The sequence below is a fragment of the Salvia hispanica genome, chromosome 5, assembly GCF_023119035.1.
Source record: "Salvia hispanica cultivar TCC Black 2014 chromosome 5, UniMelb_Shisp_WGS_1.0, whole genome shotgun sequence".
NCBI classification, from domain to species: Eukaryota; Viridiplantae; Streptophyta; class Magnoliopsida; order Lamiales; family Lamiaceae; genus Salvia; species Salvia hispanica.
This window is the reverse complement of record NC_062969.1, coordinates 38,358,920-38,386,284: the sequence shown is the minus strand read 5'-3', so window position 1 is coordinate 38,386,284 and position 27,365 is coordinate 38,358,920. Positions and strand designations below refer to the sequence as shown.

General features: G+C 34.9%; 4 protein-coding genes across 5 annotated transcripts; 1 reads left to right on the top strand and 3 right to left on the bottom strand.

Moving 5' to 3' along the window:
* Positions 1–4,644: 4,644 nt before the first annotated feature.
* Positions 4,645–8,161, bottom strand: LOC125186400 (sphingosine kinase 1-like). 2 transcript variants are annotated; one of them, XM_048082758.1, is made up of 11 exons: positions 7,675–8,161; positions 7,467–7,589; positions 7,266–7,366; positions 6,938–7,010; positions 6,758–6,844; positions 6,597–6,674; positions 6,211–6,281; positions 5,761–5,789; positions 5,493–5,634; positions 5,224–5,346; positions 4,645–5,085 (listed from the first exon to the last, which is right to left on the bottom strand). In XM_048082758.1, the coding sequence occupies exons 1-11, from the start codon at positions 7,979–7,981 to the stop codon at positions 4,894–4,896; spliced, it is 1,326 nt and encodes a 441-aa protein (XP_047938715.1). In that variant the 5' UTR covers positions 7,982–8,161; the 3' UTR covers positions 4,645–4,893. The 2 variants fall into 2 exon arrangements, with proteins under 2 accessions (XP_047938715.1, XP_047938714.1); XM_048082757.1 differs by having other exon boundaries at positions 5,493–5,789; positions 7,675–8,159.
* A 1,684-nt stretch (positions 8,162–9,845) lies between these two features.
* On the bottom strand, positions 9,846–12,131 carry LOC125189989 (eukaryotic translation initiation factor 3 subunit J-A-like). Its single transcript, XM_048087194.1, has 6 exons — positions 12,128–12,131; positions 10,783–10,904; positions 10,565–10,695; positions 10,395–10,533; positions 10,166–10,310; positions 9,846–10,079 (listed from the first exon to the last, which is right to left on the bottom strand). The coding sequence occupies exons 1-6, from the start codon at positions 12,129–12,131 to the stop codon at positions 9,889–9,891; spliced, it is 732 nt and encodes a 243-aa protein (XP_047943151.1). The 3' UTR covers positions 9,846–9,888.
* Positions 12,132–14,635: 2,504 nt separating this feature from the next.
* On the bottom strand, positions 14,636–17,080 carry LOC125190576 (eukaryotic translation initiation factor 3 subunit J-like). Its single transcript, XM_048087906.1, has 7 exons — positions 16,915–17,080; positions 16,725–16,790; positions 15,907–16,028; positions 15,693–15,820; positions 15,252–15,399; positions 15,007–15,166; positions 14,636–14,920 (listed from the first exon to the last, which is right to left on the bottom strand). Exons 2-7 carry the CDS (start codon positions 16,735–16,737, stop codon positions 14,826–14,828), a joined length of 666 nt encoding a protein of 221 aa, XP_047943863.1. The 5' UTR covers positions 16,738–16,790; positions 16,915–17,080; the 3' UTR covers positions 14,636–14,825.
* An 8,318-nt stretch (positions 17,081–25,398) lies between these two features.
* On the top strand, positions 25,399–26,914 carry LOC125190654 (myosin-4-like). Its single transcript, XM_048088004.1, has 6 exons — positions 25,399–25,596; positions 25,672–25,801; positions 25,869–25,976; positions 26,061–26,116; positions 26,194–26,394; positions 26,476–26,914. Exons 1-6 carry the CDS (start codon positions 25,399–25,401, stop codon positions 26,785–26,787), a joined length of 1,005 nt encoding a protein of 334 aa, XP_047943961.1. The 3' UTR covers positions 26,788–26,914.
* The last annotated feature ends 451 nt before the right edge of the window (positions 26,915–27,365 follow it).

Below are 27,365 nucleotides of genomic sequence, written 5' to 3'. Positions count from 1 at the left end.
GCGGAATAAAATAATAAAATATTAAATATAATACTTCAATATGTTTTTTTAGCAAAATGAAAGTCTATTACAATTCAAGTAGCTCTAGCATCTGTTAACCGAGACAACTGATTTCTACGGGTATCCATATCTTGAAAACGTTTGAAGATTCTTTCATTAGAAACACTAGCGAAGATGGATCTTTCAATGTATACTACCAAACTGTCATTCAACCACTCATCTCCCATCCTATTCCGCAAGTCAGTCTTGACAAATTTCATTGCTGAAAATACTCTTTCAACAGATGCAGTCGCTACGGGTAAGATCAATACCAACTCAATCAGACGATAAACCAACGAAAAAACTTTATCTTTCTTGGTTTCAACAATCTTCTGAGATAGGCTAGCCAAATCTTCAATAGCATTCAATCGTGCATCTCTTCTCACAATATCAACAAAAGTTTCAAGTTGTTTAAACAATTCAGTATGTTGAATCCATGTGAAGTCCTATGGGTAAAGAGTAGCAAGATGAACAAGCTTATCAATATTAAAAGCAGCGAAATCTTTTTTGGATCGAGGCATGCCATACAACTTAGCAAGTCTGTGGATGTTATTTCAATTGAGCTTGGGGCGATAATGGTTATTTTCTTCGGTCAACGGGGCGACATCGGAGGCAACGGAGGGGGCGGATATGGAAATATACATCCGGGATAAGGGAAAATTAGTCGCATGGTGGGGGCGACCGCCCCCACTTGCCCCCACCTGAATCCGCCACTAATAAGAATGTTTGATCCATGCAAAATAAGGATATGAAGGATCTCAGGGATATAACCAAATTCTTCTTAGAGTATAAACTCAACGTACAAAATCTTCAACCTCCTTCGCTACTAGAAACTATAGAAGCGTAATGTCTACAACAACTAAATGATAGGTAATCATCTAAATATATACTTTGGTATACCTCTTACCATATTCTTTTAATATCCCGAACTATAAACTATTTTGTAAATTTCCTATATATTTTTATACAGGGCGAGTTTTCATACAACTACCCAACAGGACGTGATGCATGTAAAATGGGATCCGAATCTAGTGTTCTTTTGGGACTAGCACATAATAGATAGGTTCTTGACGGCAATGCATATGATTTTATTTAGAGGCACACATGCATACAACAACAAGATTACTTATGTTTTTGTTATCAGTAATTGGATTATGCAAGTCTAGCAATCTGGAGACTAGAAAATACAAACGGTTCACAACCAAAACCAAAGTCCATATAATGGAGGGAAGGGTAAGTTACGTTTTATGGAGAAACTGCATGGAGCACATATAACCATATCTTGTAAAATACATATGAAAATTCTTATACAAAATTAATATAATATATTTTTTAATATTATGTTTGTGATTTACAACCGACTAGTCTTTGGATCGCATGGCCATCCATAAATCCGTAATAAAAGTAATCCCATAACCGATACCCGAGGTTCTGAGTGCAACATATGTTGCGATTGTCGAGAGTTCGTATATGTAAATTCGCTAGTTCTTAATTTATTTTTTTTAATCTACTTTCTCTAGTTTAAAGGATGTTCATTTAATATGTTTTATTATTTTGTGTATGTATGATGATTTACGTGGATATTTTATATAAAGAGTTGGGTTGGAGGCAGTGGTAAAATTACTCTTAGTAGATTAGTTTAAAGTTGAATCTAGACTTATACATGAGCAACTAACCAATAAAGAAAGGAGAAATTTATTTAATCCTTGAAGCATGAGTATGTTTATTCATTGATATATTCACATAATAATAGAACATTTGAATAGCGTAAGAAACAAAGAAGAAGTGACATAGTACAATATAATGAAACAAAATAATTTGAAATTTGCACGGTACTTGCAAAATAGCTTGATGAATCAAATGCATGACTAGGCTACGTTGTAGTTCTAAATTTAATTTTTAGTTTCAGATATGTTCATTTAATATAGTTAATTATTTCATGCAACTATGAAAATGTCAAATACGTTAATACTGTCAGAATAATTTGAAAAATGTCAAATACGTTAATACTGTCAAAATAATTTGAAATTTGCACACTACATGCAAACAAGTCAAGGAATCAAAGTCATTAAGTTAAATTTTCAGTTTAATATATTAACCCATCAATTTTATGGATTTAAATAATTGAGTAACACGCCTTTAGGGTGAATTATTAGTTATTAATATTATTGGATTAATTATTTACACGTTTAAGTCTGGGATATTACATATTTGGATAAAGTGCTTTACCCAGGTCCTAAAACAATATGTTGGGGTTACCGCAACGGAAACACGGAAAACAAACATATTCTTACAGATCTATTTAGGAGATTATGTATTTGATTCCAATTTAATGCAATTAAATCTAGATCTATAGATAAAAAGGATATTGGTCCCTAAAACCATGAACTTTGGCCAAAATTTGGTATTTTCACACGAATTCTAAAATTGGCCTAGAATGTTACAAACTTTGCACTTTGTTTGGTATTTCCTACGGCATGTCTATCAACATATTTGACTAACTTACGAGGTTTTATATCATATTTGACACAGTCAAATCAATGTGGGTTTTTACGTGACTTTTTATCCTACTTTTAATGAACATAAAAAGTGGTTTAAATATCATAAAATGTATCATGGTTGCCTACGTAAAATAAGATTTTGATGAAAATATCTTATTTGGGTCAATTTGAAAAATATCAAACAAAGTGCAAACTTTGTGATATTCTAGACCAATTTTAAAGTTTGTGGGAAATACCAAATTTTGACCAAAATTCATGATTTTATGGACCAATATCCCTAGATAAAACACATCAAAACCACATAAACATGTTATTTGATGTAGAGATCGTTGATTGTTACCTTTTGATCCAAAATTGGATCGGCGTTGCTAGCTAAAACTCCTTGTAATCTCAACTACGAATCTTCCATTCTATTCCCACGTCATTGATTGTTCATCCGGGTGGGCGGATCTTGAATAATCAATATAATGAAGTGAGATCGTGGGAGAACCACACAAAGACACGCGATTGCCTTATCTAATCCTATGAGTCAGGATATAACAAGAACAAAATCGAAAACCCTAATCTCCCTAGAGCAAGGGCACGAAAATCAATGCAAGAGGGGGGGAGAGAGAGAGAGAGTGAGAGAGAGAGAAGGCCGACGACGGCTAGGGTTTGGCGAGGAGTGTGTTGTGCATGTGTGCTAGGGTTTCCCACCTCTCTTCACTATTTATAAGATGGACTTCTATTAGGCTAGAATGGGAATCCATGGAGTGATTAGATGTTGGGCTATCCCATTAGACAATGAATTTATTAAATCAATTAATCCTTAATTTAATATGGAGTATTATCTATAGAATATTTTTATTCCACTAAGGAATAATATTAAACTCCCATCTAAATCCCAAATTACGAAGAACTTAGGTTCCATTTTATTTTATAATATTTCTCGTGTTTAAAATTATCTTAATCCATTAATTTAATTCTTTATCTGCTATGTGACTTGAATTAAATTAATTCTCCAAAGATTTTTTCTAGTTTGAAACTTTATTTATCACATGAAATAAAATTCCAAGATTCCTGAACAATAAATTCATTTTTCAAACACCTCTTGGGATAAAATCATACCAAACTAGGCACACGAATTCTATGAAATAATTCTAATATTTCATGTTATTCAATTACTACCACCCAAGATACTATGATTGAGTTGCGAAAAACTCTCATATATTGATAAGTCAAAGTGGCGTCTGATTAAATAAATACATTTATTCTCATTTACTTTAATTTCTCTAACTTTATTCTCTCTTATTTCATTCTTTCTTCATCATTTTACCTTTTTCATTTCTTACTTTATTTTTTTTTACTTAACTCACTTAACACAATTTTTCTTAAATCTCATATTGAAAAGAAAAGCTTTCACTACTATAGAACAGAAGGGGCAGCATTTAATATCACTTTAGAACACATCCAAGCAGTGGCGCGCAACGATTAAATGCTTTCTGTGGAATGTTAGGGACGAAAGTATATGTATATCCTTGGGAGCAGCATGCTTTGATAGTAGCAACATTTAACTGTTTATTTTTTTTAGAGTTTGAGTATCATCTATCCTCTAAAGATTGTAAATCATTATACTTATTAATACTAGTATTTAGTTTTTGTAGCTTTTCTACTTTTAATACATTTTATTTTTTCTTGTAAAACAGTTTTCCAATTTTCTTGTAACTTTTTTTTTTATCATTAGTGTGAGCATTTCCAGTAAAATTTATCTGTTCAAAAATCCTTCAAACTATATGGAAAGGCTAATTGCATTACACAAATCGTATACGTATAACAAGATCTACTTAAAACTAAAAGAAATTATAAGCTTCTCAAATCTTAAATAACGATGCCAATAGTTTACTTTAGAATATTATTAATCAAGTGCTGAATGTCGGTATATGCGATCAAGATATCACAACAATTCACAATCCTACATATACTTTCAGAACCAAATTAACTAATATACTATTACTAGTAGTATGGAACTTCAGTGAAAATTAAATGTTGAATATATTGCATATACTTTTATTTCATTGATATAACTAATTCAAGTGTGCAACCACTCTCTCCCCCCTCTCTCAAGTAAAAAAAACAATACAATGAAACTCTGATACATTAAAAGTTGATTACAGGGGACCATATTGCATACAAATAAACGCACAGAAAATATACATATAAGACCAAAATTTGTGAACATGGTGAACCAGCAGCTATTGAAATGCTAAACAAGAATCGAAACCAAACTCTCTCATTTATAGTTGCATCAGGTTATAATAGAAGGATCACAAATACAGGTATAGATGATTAATAAATAAACCACATTCAGATTATGCTAATGCGGAGTAAATAAAGTAGCCAAACCTTGATCGACTCTAATAAGTAATCTGTCGTATCTCATCAATGTATCTTCTTCACATTTGTATGCTCCACTCCCTCTGGCCAAAACTTCTCCATCCACATCTATGATCCCGGATTTAGTTGGGTCATCGGTTCGTGGCCCAGGCTGCAAAATGAATGCCTTCACCTGTAATTACGAACCAATACAAAATATATTGAAGAGAAGTGTTGCTAACAAAGATACATTGATGGTTCGTATGAAGAAGAAAATACTGATCGATGGAAAAAGAGGAAATGAGATCAGAAATCAAAACTCTGAGTGCACCTTCAGATAAGAAACATAAGGGGATTTAACATGGCCTCCACTGTTTAATTCAGTCATCAACTTTAGCAAAGGCAGTTTAGGAGTTTCCTTTATCATGATCAGGTCCAAACACCCATCTGAAAACTGTAGATGAATAACAAAAAGGATGGAATTATTACTCGTTACAATTTTACTTAATTACCTCTTGATATGACAATAATAGAGTTGGACAGTAAAATTACAGTGGTGAGGCAAAATAACAGAAAAGAGAATAAATGGAGGGAATAGACCTCGGCATCAGGGGCTGCTTTAGTATCTTCAGCTCCCCAAGGTACATTATGGAGCCAGACTGAAACAAAAGGTCCGTCAATCATCCGCCAGTTTAAACTCTTTATATCAACATTAGGACCTTGATAGCCATACGCTGGATCCCTAGCAAGTCCATCCGCAGATTTAATTGCACTTTCATCATCGATAATTATATTCTTTTCTAGATCTAATGGCTCTCCATAAGATTCATAACCCGATGCTGGCACAAAAATTATATTGCCGTTGTACCTCCTGAGACCAAATATTCGTTGAAGACCCTAAAAAACACAAGAGAACCCCATTATTTTCAGTGAAGACAGAGTTTCTTGGACAAGGATGTATCATTCATGAGAATCAACATGATAACACCCACATAGAATACAATAGCAACAGAAGAAATAACAACTTTTTAGGAATACCTTGATTACAACTTCCAAACTGCCACAAACATTCGAAACATAGTTGTAAACCGTCTCAATAAATAAATTAATCAAGGAAATCAGAAATGCAAAAGATTGTTTGCAGCCTATCAGTCTATCATATAACAAGAACTCTTCTCAAGATACAGATAAATGATGCTTTCATGTAAAGAGTATGCAACACATACAGTGTATAAAATTGTATAGTATGAGCTACGCAATAATAATATAGGTGTACTCTGTTTTATCGTTATCCAGTAAGATTTCAATCCAAACTTACGTAGAAATCCAATCGAGCACTTCCCATCCATCTGTATTTCTCAGACTCAATATCAATATCAGCCACAAGACCTGTATTGATTTACCCCAAAATTCATACATTACCACTAACATATTGTATAATCATGACCAACAACTTAGTTGACTACGTTAAAGTAGTTATCTATATGACTTAGAAATATGAACATAATTTAAGCTGTTGAGACTAGTGCACCAAAAGATCGATGATCACATGCATTACCCCAAATTCATACAATACCACTGACATATTGCATAATCATGACCCACAACTCGGTGACTAAGTTAAAGTAGTTATCTATATGACTTAGATATGAACATAATTTCAGCTGTTGAGACTAGTGCTCCAATAGATTGATAATCACATACCCCATGCCAGCATTAACATGCTAAAAAATCTAGTTTCCCCTTGTGATATAGTAGCTATATCCAGTGAGCACTTATGCCCTGCAATTTGCAAACAAGAACTTACTTACATTAGTTTCAAAAAAAAAAAAACTTGGAATGAATGAAAATAGAATACAATCTACCTCGAATAATAAAAAGAGCAGCATTAGATGCTGCACATGGTTCACCATGTGAATCTAGAAGCGACTTTGCCATGCCATTTCCAGTTCCTGGATTTTGTATCTTATCAAGTTCAAATTTTGAACTCGTAAACAAAGAGCTACTGTCTTTATCTATGGAAAAACATAAACATAGAGTCAAACCTGCAGGTACTGCTCCAAGAGGAATCCTTATTGCCTTTTCCCAGTCCTCCCTAATCAGCAGTCCATTTAGCACCTACTAGAGCCAGAATGTGTTAAGAAAGTGAACAATTTAAGACATTTTTCGTTACTTCGCTACTAGGAGACTGAAAATTGCAAGTAATCAATAAATAAATTGAACTATCTAGTTTGAGGATTCACAGTTTGAGGATTTTAATTTATATATCATCGAAATAAAGCAGATAGAAAACCGACTTTCTTAATCTGGGTAGGTAGTTGCAGTACAATAGTTCATGAATAAGTATATATGCCGCTATAAATACCGGCCTACCTCCACCAGAATTCCATCCCCACTAACGCAAACAATCCCATCAAATTTTGCCAGATCCAGCGTCTGAACGACTTCCTTAGCGTGCAACTGGTGTTTGGTTTCTAAATATCATCATAAACCCCAACACATCAACAACCATCCATCATCCATTTTTCAAATTCATCGGCTACAAACAGAGAAGGAAAAGAGACGAATGCCAACCTTGTACAGTATACTCCACGCTCGCATCATCGAGTAAGGGCTTCACATCATTTTGAAAAATCTTCGACGCCGATTTCTTCCCTCCGTAGGGATTCACAAATATAAACAGCCGCCTCGGCCTTCCTGAATCCAAACACACAAAATTGGAGCCAGGCTGATGAAATTGAAATTCCTACCATCCAAATTACAGCATAAATGTTGTGATTACCGAGTGAATCCAGATAATCCTGAAGTTTTTCAGTCCAGATTCGAAGAGAATCGCTCGATAACAGCTCCAGCGTGAAGGTCTTCCTGATCAGGGCGGATTTACTAGTGCAGCAGCAGATTCCAGCTTCGGCTTCCGCAACCGCTCTAAATTTGATCTTCAATCCGTCGACGGAGAAACCTAATACCTGCTTCTCGATGTCCAGCCGGTGGTCGTCCCAGCGGAGTTGACCGGCGGCGGAAAAAGTCGCCGTCGTTGTGCCGCCGTTGGTGCGTACTTGGTCGGACAATATGCATTCATCCTGCTCCATTCAATTCAATACAATCAATATGAGATAATTTAAGTGAGCTCTTCCCAAATCATACAAGTGTTTTGATCCAAAGGAATTTGATTTCTTGTTGGATTTGGATTCTCCGCTTTGGTTGGTTGAATGGTTTTGTTAATTGTTGTTTTGCAGGAAAAGTTTTGTTAATTACCAAACAAAACCCTGCTTAGTGCCTATTTTAAAAAAATTATAAAGAAATGGACAAAAAACTCTTCCTAGTGGCAGTGGAAAATGGAAATATTCGGACACGTTGAATTCCCTTTTAATTAAGAAACAATTTATAAGTTGTTTTATGTAATTTATTTTCTTCTCTTTTAAAAATTATTCTTTGGTAGGGGTGGGCAACATGAGGTGGACTGTAGAGGTTTACTCGACAACTACATATACAAATAAGATTAATATAGTTATACTTCGTCCGTTTCATAAAAGATGTCATATTTATGGGACGACACGAGATTTTAGGAGGTTTTGTTTTGAGTGGTGGGTGGAAAGAGAAAATAGTAATATTTATATTAATGTGAAAGAGAATTTTTTCCGGAAAAAGAAATGTGACATCTTTTGTGAGATAAACTTTAAAGGAAAGTGTGACATCTTTTGTGGGACCGAGAGAGTAGTATTTATTAATTTGTGTACTTATTTTCTCTCTTTCCAATTTCTACAGAAGCTAAATTATCAAACAAGCCTTTTCTCCCTAAAATTTGAACGGCCCGAGATAGTTTCTCACTAGATCTTGATTGGAGGTTCATGCTTAATTGCAGTCGTATTCAGTTTATACGTGTAAAATGTATAATTAATACAACTAGTATAGTTTACTTGTGAAGCTTTATTGGATTGTTGTAACTTGTAAACTTGTTTTTGGCATGTTTGTTGATCATGCGGAGCATATGATTGGAATTCTAGACGCATCCAATATATGTGAATAGTTAAATCAAGTATTTTTTCAGTCGTTTGCAAAAACTCAACACTATTACTATTATTCAAAAAGAAAAATGTTGATAGAGAACGCGTGTTCCTCCAATTTAGTTGACTCCGAAGTGAAGAAAGTGCAAGAAAAGGAATAATTATGTAGACCGTCTTTAGATTATGGGCCATGCTTTTTTAAGTTTTTTAATCAAAGTAGTAATTAATTTGCTATGAACTATGGAAATTATATAATGCAGAATAGTCTATAAATACCTCCTCCGTCTAATTAGCCTAATTTCAGGTGATTGATTTTCATTTATATTAAAAAAATAATATATATATTCTCTCTTAATTTATTCTTCATTTATTTTACTCTCTTTTTATCTCTTCTATTTATTTATTCTCCGTACTTTATTTTCATTCAACTTAACTCAATGGAGTATAATTTTTTAAAATTTTGTACCCAAAAAATTCCAATCATTTGTAGGAGGAAGTACAATACAATGGGATACACATAAAAATTTGTAAATTTGAATAAATATAGATATATTAGGTCGAAAAGGCAAAACACAATGATAAATGCAAAAAAATAGGCCATTACTTACTCTGAAGGCAATTGAAAGTTTGGTTCTCATTAGTTTCAACTAGGAAGCAGAGAGAATATGACAAAATCATGCCCTCTCACAGTCCCCCTGTTCAACCGAAGCCTTGCCTCTTGTCGAAAATTAAAAAAACTGAAGCCATGCCTCTCGAATACCAAATCATAATGAGTCATTAACAAATGTATATTGTTTCTATGACACATGGAGAAAAAAGTTTAAAAGAAATAGAGGTTCAACATAACATCCAACTCAAGTTTTTGGTCTAGTTAGTAATGGAAGCTAAAATAAATTATATACCAAATCTTACACATACAATCTCCAATATAGATACCCTAAAGGAACCATCCAATCAGCATACATTAAAACAAAATCTCAAAGTAGATCTCCTTATTCAGTTATTGCATCAAAAAACAAAAAAATGTTACTACAATCCATCTTCAAATTAGCATACAATGAAACAGGCCGCAGGATTCTCTTCATGTGCTCATATGGAAACAATGTTGGCTCACATAAAATCATAGTCATCATAACCATCATAACCATCACATACAATGAAAGCAATTGTTTCTTCTTTCCAACTGTAAGCAATATATAACTTGTCATAAAACTAGTACCATGACAAACCAAATTCGCTAATGTAGGATGCAATTGAAAAGTGGCAAACCTGTCTTCTTTTTGCTTGCATTGGCTTCTTTTTCAGCTTTTATTGCAGTAATGGACGAGGCAACTTCTTCGGCGTCTGCTCCTTTCAAAAAAGTCAATGACAACCTCATAACAGCCTTGAGCAGACCAATGTAGTGATAGCTTTTCTTAATAGAGAAAATGTATAGGGCATCACACATCTATGCAACAAATGCAAAATAAACAGGTATAGTGAGGCAAATATCACGAACCTCATATGGACGAAGTTTATGAGAGATGAGTTCTGCATATTCCAAAAAGTCACTCTCGCTGTTTGGAATAAAATTATCCAGAGTCTTTTCATCACCCTTCTTGGAAAACAATTCTGTAGTAGCACGAGAATGAAGATGGCTGAAAAATTGAAATGCCGAGCATAAAAGACTACCTCTGCTGCCGAAGTTTTTCTTCTAAAGGATCTAAAGGCACCTCTTGTATGGCTTCAACAGCTTTCACCTTCTTTTCATCTGGTTTTGCTGCAGTCTTTTTAACAGCCTTTTCAGGAGGTGGAAGCGGCTGACGACATAAAATTGGATAATGATAAGTACCATAACATACAAGAAAATTAAGAGCAGCAATGCAACCAAATAGTGCTTAGCGTACCTTCGCAGGCTCCTCTTCAACTTCCCAAGAATCCTTGATACCATCTTCGTCCAAATCCTCATCATCCCAATTGCTCTTCAGAAGCTCCTTTTTGCTTAGGAGATCTGGAACAGGCTCATCTTCTGAAGCACAAAAGGATCATCACATTAAGATATTGGAAAAGTAACAGAGCAAACCAAGATATATTCATTATTTTACAAAAAAATAAGAAAAACAAGATGAGATGTTTAGGGTGTAGTCTAGTTGTAAAAGCCAACAAAGATCTTGTTATTGTCCACTCAGAGTTATCCATATTCACTCAATGATACAACTCTTGAGACTTTCAGTGACCAGTTTCAGCAAGAATGATCGGTATTCAAAGTCAAATTATTACATTTATTAGAAATCACAGGATATCTAATCATGGCAAGAAGTTCAGATCCTCAACCCAAATTTTTGGTAATTTCCCATGAATTTCGAGAACTGGAATTTTGCTAATGACGAAACTACCATAACTAATCCAAAAAACAAATGTTATCAGAGGCCAAAATCATATAATGAAAGTTATCCTAGAGCGATTCTGTTATAGCAAATCTAGAGTCCTAGATCAACCTCAGGTTCATGAATTGATGATGCATTATGACTATGTCTTATACTCCTGACCAAGAGTTCACACTCCTAACCATTATAAAAAAATGCAATTAATTATAATAGAATGGTGAATATTGTTGGTTTTTGGAACATTGTTGTATTTGTTGAAAATCACGACATAAATCCGAGCGTATTGCATAATAATGTGCGTGAAGGCCGTCAACAAGAGCATGTTTGATAGCCTTATGCAATGTAATCGAATAAAATCTGTTTAGCTTCAGTTTATTGTCTCTTTTCCCGAAAACTAAATACACATGTCCCTCCATTTGAAAAATTGAAGAGTTGATTTGTGGATGAATAGCAACCCTGAATCACCCTTTAAATCCCACAATACATCAACGTCTTGAAGCATCTTTGTAGTTTCACCAACTAGAAGGAGAAACGTGTGTGTCTCTGGACGCCTGCACTCAATCAAAGTGGTAATGAGTTGATAGTCCAGTAGCTTGGACTCCACAAAGTAATACACGCCATTGAAGCCCTTTGCCCCAAAACGACCTCATGCATCATGTATGCCAAAAATTTCTCGTCCAATTTACAGCATTGGATAGGCTTGCACTCAGGGACGGATCTAGAAATTCTGTATAGGTGGGGCAAAATTCCATACAAACACATTTTAAGGATTTTAGAAGGGGCATTTATAATAGTATTTCAAAAAAAAATTTAAAAATAATGATCAAAATAGCACTAATGAATTTTTTTGAGGTGGGGCATTTACCCATTGTATGATGCATGTACATCCGTCCCTGCTCGCACTCATGTCCAGCCATGATATTCCGTTAGATATGATGGTCTTGTTGGTATAGCATGGTGATTCATATTTAGGTATATCCACAAGCGTATGAAGCTAGTATAGTAAATGCTCCCTCTGAAAAATATGGTCCAAGTTTGATTCGGCACGGATTTTAAGAAATGTGAAGAAAATTGAGTTGCAAAAGTTAGTGGAATAAGGGTCCCACATTTATATATTTGTTTTGTAATAGAATGTGAGCGTAAAGAGTTAGTGGAAAGTGAGGACCATTTACTAAAAATAGAGAGAAAAAAAAAAAGGTGGACAACTTTTCACGAACGGACCACAATGGCAAAACTATACAGCATTTCACGGACGGAGGGAGTAGCAAATAAAAGTATGGACAAATGTTTTTTTTTTTGTTATATGTGATATCAAGTTTATACGTGACATATCAATGTCCTTGGTAATATGTGCAAAGCTATTTCATTGTTCAACTAGTTTGTATTCTTGTATTCTTCTACCTGAGCGACAAATCTAAAGTCACTTGGCCAGTTGCTTGCCAAGTGCAAAACATATATTGCTCTAGTTTTAGGCGATGGCGTAAAAGGCTATCAAACTATGCAAAAGTTAGAGAATTGATCAATTCAAAGGAAGCCTTTGCTCGTCGTCAAAGTGGATGGTATGTTTGTTCAGTATTTCGCCAAATAACAGCCTTTCGTGACTTGAGATGTAATGGGTGTTTAGCTCAAACACATATGTAATGGGTGTTTAGCTCAAACACATAGCTCATAACTCACTCATAACTCATAAGAGTATGAATCATATGTCGTAAATTTTCATTTTGATTTTGATTTTCATTTTCATGAATAGGGCGGTGTTGAGCTCAAACATGATATCAATATGAATCTTACGCCCTAACTATTTTTTGCATTTTAATTTTAGTTTTCATTAGGGGTGGGGAAACAGTTCTTGGGTTCTCGGTTAACCGAGAACCGAACCTTATTTTTCGGTTCTTGGTTAACCGAGAACCGAAAAAATAAGGTCAAGGTTCGGTTTCGGTTAGTGGGTTTAGGATTTAGGCGGTTCTCGATTAACCGAGAACCGAAGGGTTAAAACCGAATAACCGTTTGATTTTAATATTTAATTTTATATTTATTTTATACATTGATTTTAGAAGAGTTAAAAACTAAAAAGGAATGTAAAAAGTTAAAAACCCTACTGGAAAACCGCCGCTGCATTCCTATCTTTCTCTCACTGGAACCGTTTTCTACTTCTCTTCACTCCATACCGCTGCAACGAGGAGGCGACGACTCCGATTCCATCCTCTTCTCTCCACGCCGTTGTTCGAACTTTAAAGGTATACGTGTAATATGTAATTATGTATGTTTGAATTTGAGGTTTTGAACTGTAACTACAATAATTTAACATATCTAATGTCTTCATGTAGATTAACCTTCCCAATTATCAATTATGGAATAAGAATAATGTGAATGTGATTTAAATTTTAACATATACACATGTAGTCATGTAAATTACCGATTTGGAAATAGGAATTTAGTAATTTACTTTGAACTCAATTGATCAAACTGAATATTTAAGGAATTTAATTTCATTGGAAGTTCGGAGTTCCGAGTTCGTAAACCATTCTTTAGTCTTTCCGATTTAAGAATATATTTATTTGAAGTAGCAACATACTTTCCAGTGAGCATATTTAACCTGTAGTCCATCATGATTCATGCTTCTCAACTTGTATTGCAGAACGGTAATACAATGTCTGAATCTCTCCTTCAAGCAATAGTTAGCAACCAGCCAGAGCACAATGTCGAGACATTAGATGATATTGAAATCTCTCCTTCTCCATCAACCTCACCCAGTAACGAATCCCAGCATTAGCAAACTTTTTAATTTTACTGAATGTATACCACTTGAGTTCGGTTCCTTCGGTGGAACCGAAGACCGAACCGATCGGTTCCTCAAATAACCGAACCGACAAAGGGTTCGGTTTCGGTTCTTGAATTCAGAAAATATGGGATTCGGTTAACCGACTAATCGGTTCGGTTCTAATTGAACCGACCGAATCCCCAGCCCTAGTTTTCATGGAGTATTATTATCATAAATTAATACTTGTATTCCAAATCTCAAAAGTACAAAATTTCGATAAAGTCGTCATACTAAATTGTAAAGATTGTAAAGATTGACAACGAGCCAAGTTCTTAAATTGTAAAGATTGACAAACAATTGATGCAATTCTATTATTGAATTTCCTACTAAATCATAGCAAGAGGAGAAATTTGAAGAAACCAGAGCAAGAATATGAAGAAATCATGCCAACACACACATACGACGCCTATCCACTTATATACAATGACCAAAAAAAGTAAGTACTTAATTCATACACAAATGTATAGTTTTTGCTGAGAGGAAGAAATAGATAGTATTCAACAAAATATCCAAATCAGAAGTTTTTGGTCTAGTTGGTAATGGAAGCTAGAATAATGAATTACAACTCCTTATGTACCAAATTTTACACATACAGAAGGAACCACCATCCAGTCAACATACATTAAAACAAAATCTCAAAGTAGATCTCCTTATTCAGTTATTCCATCAAAAAAACAAAAAATGTTACAATCCAACCCCCAATTAGGGACATGAAACAGGCTGCAAAATTCTCTTCATATGCTCACATAAAATCATAGTCATCATAACCATCATAGCCATCCACCACCACTGCATCATCTTCTTGTTTGCCAACATGCAATTGTTTCTTCTTTCCAACTGTAAGCAAAATATATAACATCATAAAACTACTATCACGACAAACCAAATTCGCTAATGTAGGATGCAACTGAGAAGTGACAAACCTGTCTTCTTTTTGCTTGCATTGGCTTCTTTTTCAGCTTTTATCTTTTCGTTTGCGATTGCGGTAATGGATGAGGCAACTTCTTTGGCGTCTGCTCCTTTCAAAGAAGTCAATGACAACCGCATAACAGACTTGAGCAGACTAATGTAGTGATAGCTTTTCTGTAATAGAGAAAATGTATAGGTCATCACATTTCTATACAACAAATGTAAAATAAACAGGTATAGTGAGGCAAATATCACGAACCTCATATGGACGAAGTTTATGAGAGATGAGTTCTGCATATTCCAAAAAGTCACTCTCGCTGTTTGGAATAAAATTATCCAGAGTCTTTTCATCATCCTTCTTGGAAAACAATTCTGTAGTAGCCTTAAAATCAGCTTCCTCAACAAGCCTGTAGAAACAAAGCACATGTATTGATAGATACTCCGTGTTAGTTACTTAAGTTAATGAAAAATAGTTATTTATATTATTATAAAACTGTGACTGCAGATAATGGAAGTTCAGTGACTGTTTCTTTTGGAGTTCAATGATGTCAACCACCCCAACCCCCACAACTGCAAGAACTAAAAATAGAAACTCTAGTATGAAATATGAGCCAAAATGAATGACAGGACGTATTGCGTCAACTTTGATAGCACGAGAATGAAGATGGCCGAAATATTCAAATGTAAAGCATAAGACTACCTCTGCTGCCGAAGTTTTTCTTCTAAAGGATCTAAAGGCACCTCTTTTATGGCTTCAACAGCTTTCACCTTCTTTTCTTCTGGTTTTGCGGCAGTCTTTTTAACAGCCTTTTCAGGAGGTGGAAGCGGCTGACAACATAAATTTGGATAGGATAAGTACCATAACATACAAGAAAACTAAGAGAAGCAAAGCAACCAAATAGTGCTTAGCGTACCTTTGCAGGCTCCTCTTCATCTTCCCAAGAATCCTTGATACCGTCTTCATCCAAATCCTCATCATCCCAATTGCTCTTCAGAAGCTCCTTTTTGCTTAAGAGATCTGGAACAGGCTCATCTTCTGAAGCACAAAAGGGTCATTACATTAAGATATTGGAAAAGTAACAGATTAAACCAAGTTACATTCATTACTCAAACTAAAAACAAGAAAGGCAAGACGAGCTGTTTAGGGTGTAGTCTGTTGTGAGAGAGAACAAACATCTTGTTATTGTCCAGTCAGAGTAATCCATGATTCCATATTGACTCAAAGATACAATTCTTGAGATATTCAGTGATCAGTTTCAGCAAGAACAATTGGCATCTAAAGTCAAATGGTTACAATTGACATTTATTAGAAATCACAGGAGATCTAACCATGCCAAGATGTTCATATCCTCAACCCAAAATTTTGGTAATTTTCCCATGAATTCCGAGAACTGGAATTTTGCTACTGATGAAACTAGCATCACTAATTCAATTACCAAAAGGAGAATTATACATCTACTTTGAAAAAGAGATTATCAGAAGCCAAAATCGTACAATAATAGTTGTTGATAAAATAGCTAACAGAAAGAAAGAATGTTAACCAATCTGAGAGCGATTCAGTTATAGCAAATCTAGAGTCAGAGATCAACCACAAATAAACCCAATTTACACAAGCCAAAGCAATCGATCAAATTGGGTACAGAAACAAGTTGCATAAATGATGAAAATACTACAATTCAACAACTAAAATCAATCGAGGTAATTGAAAAAAGAAATCGACAAAAAAAAGTACCCCAATCCTCCATGTAGTTCCGCTGCGTCTGGACTCAAAACTCTTCCAACTTTCGATAACTCCTCTCTATAACAGACCAATTCAGAATATAGTGAACCAATTACTTCAGAATCATATTAATTGAGAAAAAATATAGTCACAAACCACCAATCAAAATCAACTGAAATTTCTCGAAAATTAAAGATCGAACCTTTTATGAGTTATGTGCGAAACAGCTGAAGCGCAAAAATTGGTGAGAGGAAACACTCCAACAGGGGTGCTATGTAGTAATTTTTAACACTGGGACGGCGACAAGAGAGTGAGGAAGGAGAGAGGAAGTGGTGGAGTTATTATTAGGGTTAAGCAAATGGCTGTTCATTCCTCCTGTTATCCGATATATAGAGGCGGTGTTAGGGAGGTTTATTAAATTTGTTTTTCCTTTTTTGATCTTTGGGTCATTAAAAAATTCAATTAATTTATTATGGCAAATATATGCCGCTCTCTTTTCTTGTAAAGAATATAAGCATCTAATAACTTTTTACATTTAATTGGTATACTCCATTTCTGGTAAACTATAACCAGTCCACGTCCCATAAGAATATGCATTTTTAGTTATGTACGAATTATAATGCATATTTAATAAAATAAAATAGATAGTTTAAAAAAAATATTAAAACATTATTAATAGATAATAGTTCTCATCTCTTTCAGAATTTTTTTTTAAAATTAGAAAATACATATTTTTATTAAACAGACTAAAAAAAATTGTAATATTTTTATGGAATGGATGGAGTATAACTTATTCCTTTTAATTACTTCAATATTTTATGTGTTAATGTACATATCTTCACAAGTGATGATGTATAATTGAATATTCATCTATCTTTTCATAAAAGTAATTATATCTATTTAAAAAGTAATGAATTCTAACAGAAAAAGATAAATTAGGGAAAAAAGTAAATTAAAAAGTTATATTTCTCATTTATCTTCTCAAAAAGTAATTATATCTATTTTTAAAAAGTAATGAATTATACGAGAAAAAGATAAATTGGGAAAAAAAATAAATTAAAAAATTATATTCATTTATCTTCTAAAAAGTTAATTATATCTATTTAAATAGTGATAATTCTTAGAAAAAAAGATAAATTAAAAGACAAATAAAAATGACTAACTCTTTACATTTGATATAAAAAGGAAAGATACATTTCCAAAATTTAAAAATTAATAATCACTTTACAAATGTTCTTTCTATTGAAAAATATATTTTTATAAAGAAGAGCTAAATATGATATATATTTTTCTTAACAATTATAGTGAACTACACAATTGGTCCCTAAACTATGCGTTTCGCATGCAAACGGACCTAAGCTTTAAAAATATTATGGTAGCCCCTTAAGGTGTAATCATTTCCATGGTACTTTTCACTATTCATTACAATGTACCAAAAATGCCCTCAATACATGAAGGACATTTTTGGACTTTCAAATATAGGTACGGGATATGACACTTTCTCTATCTCTCTCTAATATTAATATGATATTTTTCTTATAGTTTGAATACCTAATATGATATTTTTCACTTTACTTTTTCAATTATTTTATGTCAAATCCCCTTTCTCTTAAACTATTACTACAAAGTAAACTTTAAAATAAAAAATACTATTACTATGAAATTCATAAATATATTAATTATAAGAATTAAAACTATAAATTTAATTATCAAAATAATTTGTAGCTAAATTTAATTTTGATTGTGATTTAATTATTTTTAATATTAAAAATTAAAAATATTTATTAAGAGCATCCCCAACACATGATATGCAGACGAGCATGCTTGTGTCGTCCGTATGGCATATCGCAAGCTCGTCGTTGGGCTCGTGCAGGCGAGCTTCGCTTATTGGCAAGAGCACACACTCCTCCTCCCCCGCGAGTGGGGTGTCATTTTTATCTGTTTTATTAATTATTTAAAAAAATCAGAAACATTATAAAAAAATTTTAAAAAAAAAAACCACTTCAAAAAATATGGCCGTTTAATAACCGTATTTTCAAATTTTTATTTCATTTTTTATTTTTTTTTATCATCAATACATCCAAATTATCTATAAATAATCATTCATCACCCAATTATAGAATTTTAAATTTACCGCTTGTATTTTTAATATTTAAGATTTATATTATGCAATTTTAAGTTTCTAGGATTTTAATTAGTCAATTTAAATTTTTAAGATTTAAATTATATATTTTTTTAATTTATTAATGAAGTTTTATGACTCCATTAAATTTTTCTAGTAATTATAGTTTTAACAATAGAATAGTTGGACCCATAAATAGTGAAAAGTATGTTCTTGGAGAAGAGTATGGTTGTGGATATTATGTCTTAGTTACAAGTATGGAATAAAATATAAATAAAAGTGGTATCAGGCTATGAATAGTGAAGAGTGATAAGTCGTATTCTAAGCCTTGGTTACTGGTCAGTATGTCGTGATTTACATGTATTATCCGCAAAGAAGTTGCGTAAGTGTGCAGGAAAAGGGTCTCGATCATTAGGAGAAGGTTCGGACAACTCAGGTGAAAAGAGCGCTAGAAGGTACTAACCAGAATGCATGCCAGAAAGAAGGCTCGAGATGGAGAAGAAGGATTGCTTGGATGATCAACCACAAACAAGGGCAAATGAGTCATTTCGCGAAGGAAGTCTACCCTAAAAGTAAGGGCAAGCCTCCCTCTAAAAGGAGCCACTTGGAGAGAGAGAAGGAGTTCGGCCACTACACTTAGCTAGAATTCTCTCTCGGAAAAGATCATTTCCTTTAGCATTGTCCACATCTTCTCATTCCTCGCCCAAACCATGGTCACCTGAAGTTCCAGACATCCACCAGAGTATCACCATCTATCGTTCCAGCCAGTTCATCTCGTAGTAGTAGTAGTTTCATCGCCCGGAGTGGCAAAACAATCTTAATCGCTTTCTTAGTTTAAATCTTTACTTGTTTTCTTTCGTTGGATCTGTTGCATAACTTAACTCTTTGTTATCTTTTGAAGTATTTTGTTGAGATCCAAATGTTTTTAGTAATGAAGTTTGTTTTATGCATCTCTTTTGGTTCGAATCTGTTTCATTCTGCCTAGGTAGCTTAGATCCAGTTATCGCGTTTATTTTCTAAGTGTTTAAATATGTTTTCGTTTGAGTAGGCTAGATCTGGGTTTGTCAACTAGAATTTCGAGTTTCTTTGTTTCAGTTTAAGGTTTATGCATGAGTTTTTCATTTTACGTTACTGTCGTCACCTTACATGTTAGTTAGTAGGAGTAATCTGGAATTATTGGCTGTTAATCTTTGAGTTTAAGCTTTTAATTTATGGATCTTATGTTTGAAGCTGTAAATCTGAGTTCATCCATGGAGTTTGTGTTCATTTAAATCTTATGCATACTTGTTGAACATCACAATACACTTTTTCTAGGACCACTTTGACTTTTTAGTTACTTTTTGCTTTTGTCCTTTACTTTTAAGTTTGTACCCTCCAGACCTGTCAGAGTAGACACCCAACTACTATTCCATATTACTTTTTATAGTAACCGTTTTACTTTCCACATGTCTCCAAAACACCTTGTCCCTCGTTCTCACGTACACAACCACATGTCTATCACTTTCACGTCCTCCAATCAGTAGAGTACCACATTTAATTGCTGCTTAGGTAGAATCTCAACCCAAAAGCGTGGTAGCTAACCAAAACCTTCCAGATTATCACCACGATTATCCTAACGTATCCATCTCTGTGGGATTCGACCCTTACCTCCACTATACTAGCCAGATTATTGATACCGGCTTCCGGTCGTCGTGCCAACGACACAGCTAGGTTGGGATTTTCATCCTGATCAGTTGGATATACCTTTGCATTAACACAACACCGAAAACCTCCTCTTTCAAAGAGCATGCTCTCAGCGGAGAGTACGGTTGAGCATGCTCTAAGTCTCAATTTCAAAATGAAAAGAAATCATGTGGAGAGAGAGAGACTATGGCGGTGGAAGGGGAGGAGGCGACAAGGATGCTATGGTGAGAAAATAATTGGGGCACATGCTCATGTACAAAGCGCGCAAATGAGGGTGGGAAACGGATGTTAGGTATGGGTTACCATAATATGACTCGATACCTATCGGGTAGGGTACCCTATATCTAATTTACGAGATCTTGTATAGGATCGAACAATAAGATTTAGGATATGTCGAGTGTTGGTTATTTGTGATTTACTATTTTGAAATTTTTTAATTATGTTTGGGGTTGTTCGGCTTGGTTATTTATAATATAACACATTGGCTGCTTTTAATTATGTTTTCTAAAATTAGAAGATGAAGTATTTCTCTCTCCTCGTGCCTACTAAAAATGTAATAATATTTTGTACGAAAAATTGGTACTTGACACCTCAAGAACAAAATCACTAGACAATGAAGTGTAACTCAGTTGGTAAGACGTTCCCCCCCCCCCAACTGATAAATCCGAGGGTTCGAGTCATTTGAGGTAGATGGGAAACCATTGTTAATAAATTTTCCCTTACCAATGTCACTATCATTTCACTCACAATCCGGTTAATTCTCCTTTAATTGTGTTTTTTATATAATCGAAAATATTTTAAAAGAATTAGTGTCTCAATATACAAGCATTTGATCTCCAATTATTAATATGCCATTATATTGGCACCATTTCATGTCTTCGGGTGTACAATTAGTCTAATTCAGATACCTACCCAAAAAAATCGGTTGGGTATTAGCTGGGGTCTTAGGTTATTTTCGGTGCAGGTACCTCGTTTTATTAGATTTGACACCGAATTCGCTGCTCTTAGGGTGTCCACAGTAGAAAAGCTCATGGTCCTGCCCAAGCCACAAAAACTTGGCCAAGGCCAAGAAACTTGTCCAGGCCACAAAAAAACTTGTCCACCCTAATAGTGGACAGGCCCAAGCCACAAATTAATTATTTTTCATTTTTTGTATATGTTAATTTAACTAGAATAAAAATTATCGGACTTTAGTGATCCTGGCGTACTTCTTCTAGACCTAGTCGTGTGTACGCTCGGCGCTGCCTGGCGGTTTGAATCTGTTGCACACCGCCAAGACGCGCTTCCAGAAGCATATGTCGGTCTGATCCGTGCCAACTATGGCATCCGTCGTGACCGCGTCCCAGGCCCTGGCAATAACAATGGACTCCGCCGTTTTGTACAAAGTCCTCCATCGACCGCCACCGCCACCGCTATCGTCACCACTGCCGCCACCTCTCCCCGTCTCCACACATCTGGACGTCAGGGTCTCTGGTGTCCCCATCAACTCCTCCCACGTGAATCTATTAGATTAATCCAGAGGAGATTGGGTGGAATGGAATTGGGAGGACTGGAATTGAGTGGATTGGAATTGCTGAGAATGGGTGTCAGAACGCGGAGAGTTGATCGCGTCCATGTTGGGTCGGTAGTCGCCCAACCCCGATTGGGGACGACCCACGTTCCTCTGCTGATGAGAGGGGGACTGACCCCGATTTTGGGGTGTCAGTTGCCACGGCACCGGCGATGGCGGACTCCATATCTGGGATGGACTGGGGGCTGAGACTCGATCTCCAGGGTTTGGGAGGTGGAAAGTTGTCGTATCCCGAATCTCCATAGCCGGGGGAATTATCATCTCCACCTTGCATTTTGAGATTATAAAAATTGTAGAGAAGGGTGTAAAATATGTGGAATGAGGTATTTATAAATAATTTTTGAAAATATTAAAAATTAAAAAACAAAATAAAAAACAATCGTGACGGCGACGCATAGATGCAGTGTTAACTTAATTCATTTATCCTTCTTGTTCATGTGTTCTTTATCTTTGTCTAAAGTGTATCATCTAATGGTGTTATAAGCAATATGAATATCTATGCGAAAATTATTTGAAATTAAAATTTTGAAGGAAAGGAGAAAGTGGGGTTTCTTGAGATTGCTAAACTGCTCTCTTCCCATTTGTGAAAACGGCTTGAATGCTGCTGGGGTTCATTGTCCAAACCTCCCGAAGAAGTTGCTTGCAAGTTCTAATTTAACATTCTATTTTTTTTTGTGGAGACTTCCAATTCAATATTTTCTAGTTTTTGTCGATGATTGTCTGGATGGTGATGTTCAATTTAATTCGGGTGGTGATGTTCTCTCGATGCAGATTCAGAGAGATTAGGCGATTTATAGAAATCGAACAGAGGGAGATTAGGCGATTAAGAGAGATTAGGCAATTTCTCTGGGACAGAAATTTTAATTTTTTGCCTGACAGAGGGAGATATTATCGCCATGTATAGAAATCTGAGTTTTTTTAATAAAATTTTTTAGCATAACATAACACAAAACGACGTAGTTTTGTGTTCCGACTGCCACATAAGATAAGTTTATGCCGGAAAATTTCAGGGTTGGGTCGTTCGGGAAATTTGCACAATCCAGCAAAGTTCGTGATTTTTCACACAACTTTTAAAGTTCACGGGAAATTTCAATTTTTTTTGAAAGTTAACAATTTTAGAAGCAGTTTACCATTTTTGTTTTAATATTTAGCCCATTTCTATGGAGCTTAATGGGCCTCGAGCTATTTTAACTATCAATTCAATACGACCAAGGCCTAATCAGTCGATTCAGTTCCATCTTTTCTATATCATTGGGTATAATTTTTTATGTTTTTATCAGAATAATTTTTTATCCTCATACTGGCTCAAATTTCTTGAGAAAAAATCAATTCATAATTCTATAAGTGAATTCAAATCCAGTACCCCAATATATTTCGTTATTTTGTCCTACTATCAAATTCGTGAAGAGTTAATGGTGCGAAATAACTAAATAAATACTTAAATAAAATGTTATCCATCAACTTAATTTTAATAAATTACAATGAACTTTGATATGAAAAAATTTAGAAGCTCTTAGTATGAAATGAGTTCAATCGTACCAACGCGTTTCATGTTGAAACTGGTTCGGATGATTTCAATTTTGTATAAATTTCAGTTTGTGCAGTGATATGGTTAGTCAAATTAAAATTGGTTGAATTTAGCTACAATTCATATAAATTAAGTTGATGGCCACTTTTTGTTTCCATTATCTATAATAACTATCTCAGATTTTGCATCATTAGTTATTTCAATTATGCTTATTTTAAAATAAATTCTCTAACAATATAAAGAATCACATTTAAAATTTGTGACCCAAAACTATTTTTAAAAAAATATATAGCCTACTTATGAAATATAAACTTATACAATCAATTATTAACTAATAAAATTGAAATTAAATGATAAATGATTAAACTATTTGGTAACCAATGAAAGTAAATAAGGTCGAATTTGAATGAAAAGAGAATGTTGTTATTTGAAAATAGTACTCACAAATCACAATAGAGCACAATTTTTTTTATAGATCTCGTTGACCCCAGTGAATACAATTTTTACTGTCGTAACTTTTGATCAAGGCCAATTTTGATATTTCATGCCATCGAATTGAAGATCTTTTACTAAAAAAACAATATTGATATGCACTATCTATATCAAAATGATTTGTGCCAAACTAACTAGTATAATATCAAAATCAACCTTGACACTAAAAACACAACGTTGCATCAAACTGAAGACAAATTACGGCACCCACCATTGTACTAAACCTTGCTTGAATCGTGATACTTGATAATAAAACACATTCTAAGAGCAATAAACCAAAAAATATAGGATTTCTAAACAAAAATTAGGATTTTTAAAACAAAAAATAATGTGAATATGAGAAAGGAGACCCCTGCACATGGAAATAAAGTGTAATTTTGTTAAGCCCAATGAATATGATACCCACGTGACGGGCCATATTATTACTCTCTAATCAAAATCATTTCTCTCACAGCTTTGGAGCCATTTGAGGGAACACATTTCAACCAATTATCGTGGCCCCATTTCTTTCATTAAAACGCCCCTGCATTTTGAATAAATCGTCAATTAACCGTTATACATATTCAAAATTCATCTTTGATTTATATTGTTAATCATTATCTTGTTTACAATAACATATAATTAGTCTCATCATCATTACTCCCACTTAGTCCTTCAAATAGCAATGATCAAGACTATAGTGTATTATATAGTATTTACAGAGCAGATATTCCGCCGATACCAAAAACCAAAGATTACATATTTCACTTTGTTACTGATCATATACGTAACATCAGTAGCGGATCCAGGATCCGGAAACGGAGAGAGCGGAATATATAGTATTAGCTTGATTTAGTGCGGACATGATTATTTTTTTCGTTGTTTAGAGAGACGGCGAAGATAAACGGATGGAGCGGACATGGTAATTTTACGTCCCGATAAGAGGGAAATAGTCGCATGGAGGGGGCGACCTGCCCCCCTGATCCGCCACTCGGTAACATTTTGTTAATTTGTATTCAAATGAATTTCGAGCCCCAAAAATACAAATCCTGATCATCCATTTTCATCTTATTCCAGACCTGAAAATGAAAAGATTCACATCCTATAAAGCAAAAGGCATGATGAGAAAAAAGCTGTTTCAACAGTTACTAATCACGCAGTTTCATCCCCTCCAACACAAGTAGATTTTCCCAAACTCAAGTAAGCCAAAAACAAAAGCTTAAAGCCACATTCATTCCCATACAGGAATGCCGCGCCACACCTGCAGATTCGTCTCCACCTTTCGATTAAAACTTGAAACTAAGCTGAGAAGATGGTAACAACGACCTCCATGGCGACTCGCAGCTCGCTCGAGCTCATGCTCGATAAACTGCAGCAGCTGGAGGAGCAGCCGCCCGACACTCTGCCGCCGCTCCCCGCTAGGGCCCGGAGAGCCCGGCCGCCGCGGCCGCCGGGCAGGCATTCGCAAAGAAATGGAATTGCAGCTGCGTCTCACCATTTTCTGGAAAAGGTAATGTTGTGATTTCATCAGATTGATAAACATGCTTCGATTCAATTGAAATTGAGTTGTTTTTTCTGTTTACAGAAGCTAGAATTTGGGGAATTGAAAGAAGGAGCAGAGAGAGGAGTGTGCAAGATCCAGAAATGCTACCGCGGTTACCGTGTTCGTTGCTGCTATTGGGAGCTGAAAAGGGGAGTGATCGCCCTGCAATCGTGTAAGCGGTTAGAATACAATTTTTGAAAGCAAAACAATCTCAAAATTAATGTTCACTTCTGGTGCAGTTATTCGAGGCCAAAACGCTAGAAGGGGATACGAACAAAGATGCAGAATTCTTAGTGCTATTATCACAATACAGAAACAAGGCAGAAAGTATCTCGAGCTTCGCTCTGGTAAATCAATACGCCTTTAATTTATGCTCACGAGGATAAAACGGATGAACTTACGATTTCATCACCTGCTATTTTGATCTGCAGCCAGTCTGAATCCGAATCAAATGAAACGGCGGCAGCTAGAAGCGGAGAAAACCAAGGTTAAACGTTTGATCCGCACACAGAAATTAATCTCGATCTCCCTATTTTCGTAACAAAATCCAATTGAATTTTCCAGGATCAAACTCGAATTCCGCACACATCTCTGGTTGATCTTCAGAAGCGAGTAGTGAGAACAGAGGCCAAGCTCAGGGCGAAGAATGAGGAAAACGCCGCGTTGAAGAGGAGACTGTTGGAAATTGAGAAGAAATGGCAGCAGCGCGAGGAGAGGATGGCGTCAATGGAGAAGGAGTGGCAAGATCAATTAACATACATACAAGTGAGATCAACATATACATTTTCATTTGAAACTGTCAATTACCAAATCAACAAAAATATGAGCATGCGTTTAATCACGCAGGAATGCTTAGCTGCCACAGCTAAGAAGAATCAATCGCCTCAAATCCGATTTTCCAATCGATTCCAAAATCCAGAAAACGGAAGGGGTTTGCATATTCCGATGAAATCCAATAATAATGAGGTGGATGAAGACGATGAAGTTGGAGAGGAGCGAGTGTGCCTCAAAGTCCGCCCTCGCGAGGAGCTTCAGAAACTGAGTGTAAGATTTAAGGAATGGAAGAAAGAGTACAAGAATAAGCTAAGGAATGCACAATCAACCTTCAAGAAGACTTCAAAGAGCCACAAGAATTGGTGGGGAAGATTATCCAACTAATTAACTCGATCATCATTTAAATGTGCCAACAAGTCTCCCTATTCTTTCTCCCACTCCTCTATGCTTGCACAATTGTAAACATGTTGAATACCAAACATTATTTGAAATAGAAGATCTCTTCTAGTTTCATTAGATGTGTAGCACTAAAAGAGAAGACTACTGCTATTGTTGATATAAAATCATCTCATTCGAGAAGTACATGGGAAACTAACCGTTATTTAATTGAACTATAGTAGTACTACTAGTTAGTATATTTGTTGGGCCAAAGGCCCACAGCCAACTAGAGGCTGGAGCACTAGGTGGTGAGGAAAGGACAGTAGTAGCGGGTCCAATAGTAGTATAAACTTATTATGTACTTATAGGCTGAAATGACTAATATCCCAGTAATAACAACGATTATGAATTTATATACTTCCTACGTTCCTAAGAATTACTTTTTGCCATAAAAGTCTATCCCAGTTTAAGAGCCACATTTAGATTTTTTCATATTTGGTCATACAATTTTACCCCATTGTTTATTAAAAGTCATTATGTACATTAAAATAAACCAAAACAAAAATAAAAAGGGACCCACCTTC